Source organism: Poromitra crassiceps (genome assembly GCF_964638095.1).
Source record: "Poromitra crassiceps genome assembly, contig: HAP1_SCAFFOLD_232, whole genome shotgun sequence".
Taxonomy (NCBI): domain Eukaryota; kingdom Metazoa; phylum Chordata; class Actinopteri; order Beryciformes; family Melamphaidae; genus Poromitra; species Poromitra crassiceps.
The window spans coordinates 48898-57500 of record NW_028152160.1 but is presented as its reverse complement, the minus strand read 5'-3'; the positions used below and the strand labels follow the sequence as shown (position 1 = coordinate 57500).

The 8603-nt window shown below is 44.2% G+C and overlaps 1 protein-coding gene across 1 annotated transcript in view; it reads left to right on the top strand.

The window, feature by feature from the left end:
- Positions 1-8603, top strand: part of LOC310770802 (plexin-B2-like) — a 275234-nt gene that overhangs the window by 243758 nt on the left and 22873 nt on the right. Inside the window, exons 26-32 of the mRNA XM_083663513.1 lie at positions 916-999; positions 2195-2290; positions 3304-3440; positions 3630-3730; positions 5410-5639; positions 5898-6079; positions 7396-7462. Coding sequence (XP_083519639.1) covers positions 916-999; positions 2195-2290; positions 3304-3440; positions 3630-3730; positions 5410-5639; positions 5898-6079; positions 7396-7462 — 897 coding nt within the window. The remainder of the gene's footprint in view (positions 1-915; positions 1000-2194; positions 2291-3303; positions 3441-3629; positions 3731-5409; positions 5640-5897; positions 6080-7395; positions 7463-8603) is intronic.

Here is an 8603-nt window from a genome sequence, read left to right as displayed (position 1 = left end):
CCCCCGGACCGCCCCCCCGACCGTTCCTTATTTCCATTTCAAGAAGTTGGCAACCCTAGTTGCAACATCGCCATTCACTCAAATGGACCCGTTTTTTTAGAGAGAATTAAGCAGGGCTGTCCGTTTGTGATGTACTTTTGAAAGGGTAAGACATTTAAAGAATCAAATTGTATATTATCAGCTTTATTTTATGCATTCAAATGTAAGTAAGTAAAACTTTATTTATATAGCACCCTTCTCAACACGAATGTACAGAGTGCTTAACAAGTTAAAACAACAGTTACAAAAGTAGCACGAGCCCCCTTCCTGGCTAACAGAGCTGGGGCAACACAAGGCATTGTGGGTAATCTGGTACTGTGGCTAATGCTAGCTGTTAGCTGTGGGCTAACATTAGTTATATGTCAGTAAAACGCCACTGAATGACTAATTTGATATAACTTTCAACCATTTCGAGTCACGCTGTTTCCATACAGGCCACCAGCGTTGGCTAGTTGTTGATATTTATAAGGATTTTGTAGCTCAATATAAAGTTTTTTCTCAATGTGGACAAACTGTCATGGCACTGTTTCCGGTAAATATTTCCGGTCTGAGCCACTGACAAAGAGTATAGTGAGACAAGAGGAGACAAAATGGTTCACCTCATAAAATATTATCCATTTACAGGTGTAGATAATGTCGCTTAGTCAATACTTAATTTTTTTACATTTTTACATCACATTTTGAATTCATACAGTATAGCACTCATCTTACTGTACAGCTGACAGTGTCAATATTGTGTATTCATTCATAACATGAATGCAGTACTGATTTCCATCTCCCCCCCCCCCCTCTCTCTCTCTCTCCTCGCCCCTTCTCCCTTGCCCTCTGCTGTTCTATCACTCTATTGATGTCTCTTTCTTGACTCTCTCTCTTTAGGGGCGTGGTTTCTCCAAGGCCATGACAGCCAGAGAGGCCCAGGCATTTGTTGGAGATGCCTCCTGTCATGTTAACATACTACAGGTACACACACACACACACACACACACACACACACACACACACACACACACACACACACACACACACACACACACACACACACACACACACACACACACACACAGTCATGCATGCACAGTGAACACACATATACACGCACGCACACACACGCACACACACACACACACACACGCACACACACACACACACACACACGCACACACACACACACACACACACACACACACACATACACATACACACTTGAACAAAAAAAGAGTATAGCTTTTTTAATGTCAAGCTTAAATTAAAATGACTACCCGGTAACTATTTTAGATCACATCCCTGGTCATAGAGTGCAGCTATTTAACAATGCATGCACAAAAAATCACCAAAATCCAATTTCTTTGTTTTTTCACATCAAAGGTCAAACATGCTGTCTTCATTCATAATGAAATCTACCGTGTGCTTACGTCAGCTAGTACTATCGAATTAATATCACGACATGACAGCTGTCAATCAATCTTCCTGGTGAATGCAGGTGAGCAGTTGAGCGGGCCCAGGCAACTGCCTCAGAGCAGAGCGAGAAAGCAGTCGGATAAATAATGTATTTTACGGGACACATCTGAAACCCAACGCTCACGTTTCAATAACAGACACAATATCATGTAAACACAGTGCCGTGGACTGACTGCTTCACTGCACCAAGCAGACGGCAGTTTCCAAGCCGATGGAGAGAGCCGGCCGCCGGTCTTGAAGCACCCAACGAGCCGCGATATTCTAGAATGAGAGTAAACGAGCCAATTACATGTCCTTTGCATCTACATTCAAGGAAGACATTACCATTCATTTTATTTTTATGTTACATACCTATTGGCTAAGTATAATAATATTTATTGGCTGGCAAGTCTGCCCATGTAAACAGCCATGTTGCCTGTTTGGGATTATATTCTTCTCCCTCATCACTTTTCAACGCTCAAATCAAATCCTCCACACCTTATAGGGTTAGGGCCTCTCTACCCTGTTTCGCTCGAAATTCATCACGACTTTCAACCATGATTACATTGAAAAGGGCATTTAAGTGCTCCTTTCTCTAGAAATCTAAGCAGGAAATAACGCTGTCAACATCAAACTATTCATAAAGATATGAACCAGAACAGTGTCACTACAGTTCAGTGTAAACATTGATAAATCCTCCAACTACATGACTCTACAGGATGACAAGTTGTTCCTGGAAGCCCCCTCTTCCCAGCCCAGATCCAGGTCTAAACGCCAACGCAGAGACACCACCAACGACCTGCTGGATCTCGTGGTAAACACGCACACACGCACGCACGCACGCACACACACACACACTCACACACACACACACACACACACACACACACGCATACATACACACACACACACACACACACACACACACACACACACACACACGCATACATACACACACACACTCACATAGAGTGCCGGATGCAGCCAACAAGTCAGCAAACACAGAGGTCTTAAACTGTGCTTGACTGCACCAAGAGTTATTCATTTATCCCACTGGTTTATGTGGAAAACACGCTACAGCGGCACAGCCCTCGCCAAATGTGCAGAGGGCTGTGCTGCGGCTGGCGTGCAACTCCCCGAAAATGTGACTGGACACAGCTGACGCGAACAGAGCAGGTACAATATAATGTAGATGGGGAGATAACAGGAGAGATGGAAAGCTATTAGCAAGTACGGTATATGCACTACATGTCCTTGGGCTAACTTCTAGTCATTGAAATCCTAGTGAAATCACACAATTGACTCATTTAGCTGGGGACTCCTCTGCGAGCCCTCGTCAAGCTGAAGAGTATATAGTATAGTATAGTACAGTATAGTATAGTATAGTATAGTATAGTATATACAGTATATAGGCCTAGCTGCCATCGGCAACTCTCCAGGTCGAGGCTGACATCGGAGCATGTTGTCAGCTTTAGTTGGAAGGAAATCTGGTCTGTTTTGGTTCCACACCAGCTTGCCTGAGATGTGGGTTTTGTTCAATATGCTTTGAAACAGTCCTTTAATATAAATATCTAATTAAAAAATAACTGAAAGTCTGGATTTTTTCCACCATGTAATAATAACTGTAATGAACCTTTTAAGCATGTTTCATTTTGATGAAAATATGATACATACAGTACTTTAGATTTGGTGATATTCATGTCTCTCTCACTCTTTCTCTCTCTCTCCACCTCTCTATCCCTCTCTCTCTCTCCACCTCTCTCTCTCTCCCTCTCTCTCTCTCTCTCTCTCTCTCTCCCTCCCTCCCTCTCTCTCCACCTCCACCAGATCCAGTTTGGTAAAGGAGAGTGGAAGGTGGGTTCAGTCTACTATGCCAGGAAAGACGAGGTTCCCCTGGCTATAATCATCCCCGGAGTTATCCTGCCCATGCTGCTCTTCATAGCTGTGTCTGTTTACTGCTACTGGTAATGCACACTCACACATACACACATGACACACACGTTGTGTTTGCATTTGCATGTCTCTTTATGTGTGTCTGTCTGTCTGTCTGTGTGTGTGTGTGTGTGTGTGTGTGTGTGTGTGTGTGTGTGTGTGTGTGTGTGTGTGTGTGTGTGTGTGTGTGTGTGTGTGTGTGCGCCTGTGTGTGTTGTCAGGAGGAAGAGTCAGCAGGCGGAGAGGGAGTACGAGAAGGTAAAACACCAACTGGAGAATCTGGAGGAGAGCGTCCGAGATCGCTGCAAGAAAGAGTTCACTGGTAAGGCAAAGCAAGTTTATTTGTATAGTTTATTGGTTTATTTGAATCGTTTATTTGTTCAAAACACACACATTATGTGACAAGGTATGGGAGGCCCGAACCCGACGGGACCCGAGACCCGATGTTGGGTATTGGGCCTGGATTTTAAATAAACAATTATGGCTCCGGTCGGGGAGGGCTCGTTAATTTGCAGGCCTGTGCAGACCTCTAGAGAGGACTAGAGTGGTTTTAGGATCACTAAATACTTATCATTTGTTAGCAAACTAAGCCTGTTCAGGGCAAACCAAGCTTGGTCACCGACTTTCAGGGTGATTTTCTGTTGCTTTGAAGAGTACGAACATTCTACTAAGCATACCTACTTCAACTATTTTTAGATCTCAATGTGTGACACATTTGAAAGCTTATAATTAAAAAGAAAAAGAACAAGAAAAGAAAAAAGAAACATCACCTTGACCTACAAACACAAGTCCCTGTCACATATGAAGTCACATGACCAATAATGAGCAAGTGAAGCAGAACAGCTTACTAGCGTCAGAGCAAACCTCTAACTGTACGTTCACACGGAGGTGAAGGGAACACTTCACTCGTACGTATTACTGGGCGATGAAGGTGAAAATGGCATCATTTGTGCTGTAAATCTCATCTACATGCATGCATGCGTTTGCATTGAATTTGTATGTAATCTCGTCGTGCAACATACAGTAAGAGGAGGCCAAGAATTGACATGGACTTACAATGGAGACGCAGGAATAGACACATGTAGTGTAGCTGTAACATTAGCGTCATGTCTCTCTCTGTACGTGCAGTGTTCAGTGGCCATTATGCCATTATTTCCTATAGAAGGGAGGGGATTCTGCACTCACACAGACACAGACTCCGCGGCGAATCGCAGATTTTTCCACCGTGGATGTTCACGCAAAGACTAAGTTCAACTGTTCCGCTTCCTTTCTGCTACTTGTGTGCCACACAAATGTTCCTATATCATAAAAGGGGGCCTTGAAAATGTTTGGAATCGCTGCCATAGACGATATCGCCAATTTGACACTTTCGACAGAAATTATTCAGGACATCTGACATCTGTCTTGAATAATTGCAGAACCGCAGGCTCAATAACAGAATTGTCAAATAAACTTGATAGCAATGCGCCGAGCTCTCTCCAAGACCCGAAGGAAAGTTTCCGATTTGCATGCTTGGGCGTTTTGAGCAGCTGTCCACGGTGCTGCGTCGTGTCGGCATCGTGTCACATCGTGCGTTTACACGTTAAGAGCACATCGACCATTTTGACAGTTCTCTCCTTAGTGTGAACTCATGTGTGACAGTTCTCTCCTTAGTGTGAACTCTCGCCAGCCAGCCAGACTCAGCAGAGTGGACTGGGCTTATACGCCGCGTCACCTCCGACAGCAGAAACTTTTCCTCGGGATCTCGGCGATCTCTTGCTGAACCGCCCTCGAGTGTATTTGACAGCTCTGTTACATAGCCCGGGCTCTGGGAGACTGTCAAAGTGGCAATATGCTTCGTCTATCAAAATGGTAAATGTGTGAACATAATGTCAAGTGTAGCGCAGATGTTCCGGGTGCAGTATGTCGCGGAAGTCCCAACATGTTAGGAAAGGTGTATTGTGTACAGAAACATAAACACATGAACGCAAAGAAGTCCGTCTGTCTGCGTGTGTCCATCAGACCTGATGATCGAAATGGAGGACCACACCAGCGACGTGAGCGAATGCCGCATCCCCTTCCTGGACTACAAGACCTACACCGACCGCACCTTCTTCATGCCCTCCAAGGACGGAGCCAACGACGTCATGATCACGGGCAAACTACACATCCCAGAGGCGCGCAGGGCCATAGTGGCCCAGGCACTCAACCAGTTCTCCAACCTGCTCAACAGCAAGACCTTCCTCATCAACGTGAGTGGGGGGTGCTTTTGGAGGGTTTGTGACTCCGGTAGCCCCTTCTCTCTCTCTCTCTCTCTCTCTCTCTCTCTCTCTCTCTCTCTCTCTCTCTTTCTCTCCCTCTCTCTCCCCTTATCTTTCTTTAGCTGAAATCCCCAAAAATGAAGAAAGACAAACAATTGTCGTGTGGATTGAGTCCTCCTTCCTTTTTACAGTATTGACATTTTGGAAAGTTGTCCTGACGTCAACACATTATTTTTTTTACCTCCCTAGTTCATCCGCACACTGGAGAGCCGTCCGGACTTTAACGCGCGGGCGCGGGGTTACTTCGCCTCCCTCCTGACAGTGGCGCTGCACGGCAAACTGGAGTACTACACTGACATCATGACAACCCTGCTGCTGGAGCTGATGGACGAACACGTCCAGAACAAGAACCCCAAGCTCATGCTCAGGAGGTGACACTCGCACACACGCACACACGCACACACCTGTCAGGATTCCCACAGGCAGCGGAAGTCCTGGGCTGAATTGTCTTGTTTGGTTAGAAAGGTTCCTAACAATGAAAAGACAAATAAAATGGACCAAGTACATCAGTGGCAGCCATGATAAAAGCTGTTAGCTCTAAATGCTGAGGAAAGGAGCTTCAATCCTTTCCTGACTTAGCTCCTTTAGCATAGGATACACAGACTGGACCATCCTTTACCAAAGGAAAGCCGATAATGCCGTCCCACAATAACTTGCGGTAGCAAAGCGACGCACCATTCAGTATGATTTGGCCGATTAGCTTGATTACTGTAGCTTGCTAACATGGAAAAACAGTTTTCTCAGCACCTGAGCCCGAAACAGATTTCACCATTGAAATCAGGGTGACTTGCACATGTTAGTCAGCTAGTGTTTCAGTCACTCAGTGGCCTTTTGAGCCTGGCATAGCTTAGTGTAGCCTCCGTACGTAGCCTAGTGGGGCTGTCTAAGCACCGCGGTTGTATTTTAGCTTATGAACTTATGAATTATCCTTGACCTCATGAGGTTTTCCATCGAGCCGTGGTCAAGGAAGAGTGGTTAGGAATAGGAGTTAGGACCTATTTTTTTGACTATTCGAATCCAGCCCTGGAATATCATGGAATATTGGAATTTCACAAATGGGTCATTTTACAGGAATATAACAATTTATTTTCCAGCTTGCTTCAAACATCCATTGCATTAGATGGTGGTTTTCAGCCATAGTTAGAAAAAAACATAAACAAACAAGGAAGAACATTTTGGAACATGGAAGTGCTTAATCATGAAACCCTGACTGACTTATATAGTTACTACAATTATTAACTCTGCTTTCTGTCTACTTAGTTAAGTCCTAAAGTTAGCTATTTGCTGTGAAGGGCCAAGCAGTTAGCGTGGTATTGTTCAGTATCTGCTATTATTGGTAGCCACTCAATATGGAGAAGGTGCTGCTTTTTGGACCTATGAAGTGGATACAGACCGTTATCTTGTCTTACAGTATAACTGTATTTGCCGACCTGCCATTGTCATCATCCTGTGTGTTATTATCCTTTGTGTATGCATTCATGTGGTAGGCACTTATGTAACTGACTGACTCCCAATATCTGATTGCACTATTAGTGTTTATGTCCTTTGTACTTCTTAACTATGTAGACATTAATAAATAATTTATGTGTGTGTGTGTGTGTGTGTGTGTGTGTGTGTGTGTGTGTGTGTGTGTGTGTGTGTGTGTGTGTGTGTGCGTGCGTGCGTGCGTGCGTGCGTGCGTGTCTAGGTCAGAGACAGTGGTGGAGAAGATGCTATGTAATTGGATGTCCATCTGTCTCTATCAGTTCCTCAGGGTAACACACATTTTCTCTTTCTCTTGTTCTGCTCCCCTCCCTTCTTTCTATGTTGTTATTTTCCCGCTGGTCTTCTTCTCTTAGATCTATTTCCTTGACTTCTTCCCTTCCTCTTTTTCTCCTCTCAGTCTGGCTGCTGTCTAACCTTGGGTTGTCATCATGACTACGCTAGGAAACATATCTCCCTATTTTGTATGTGTTTGGTTTAGACTGATATGCGTTTTTACTGATCATTTTCACGCCAGGCATTCACATTCACACTGTGATTTTTGGGCAGTCCCAGACAAAATGTAGACATCGTGGACACCATCTTTCATTGTGAAACAATCATCGATGATTCGATTCCAAATCTATTTCTGATTCCAAATCGATTCTCGATTCGGCACATAGGGGGATTCCAGGATCTCCTCCATTCGGCTGTGTGCTAAGAAAGGCGGTGTAGCAAAATATGGCATGAAAGCAGAATAAAGTGTATCAGGTTATGTAGTTTTTATTTGAAAAAGTTGTATCAACTGATTGCAATAATGTAAACACACACAAAGGCAAATCTAAGACGAAAGGTAACATTTATTCATGCTAAACTTGCACAAATAAAAACGTCTTAGGGGACATTCAGACCAAAAGCGTTTTTGGAGCTGCCAGCGTCTTTCTGCAATTCATTCTCTATGTAAGGATGCGCTAAACGTGCTCCTCTTTTAATGAACGCACCTGGCGTTTAGCGCTGGTGGTGTCTGTTGTTTTTGGAGGAGCGCTGTGGGCGTTTTAAAGTTGAAAAAACTTGAACATTAGAGGAAAAGCGCCCTGCTCGTTTTTTTCACTCATCCTACCTTTTCTCCTCCTGAGGGATTTTCAACCTCCGCTGCTGCCAGAATTGTCAATAATCTGGCTTTCATGTTGACAGTGAACAACATCAAACAGACAAAACTAGCTGGCTACCGTCCGTGTGGTCATTGTGTTCTGATCTGTACTGCACGCGACTACAGGGGAAAACAAACGGAGCACAAAAAAAACGCTCCGTGCGCTGTGTTTTTTGCACAATGTAAGCGCTCTCAACATGATTTTCATAGCATTCTGACTGAAAAAAACGCTTTTGGTGTGAATGTCCCCTTAGTATTCTTAGACTTCAGGAAAAATAAGTTAA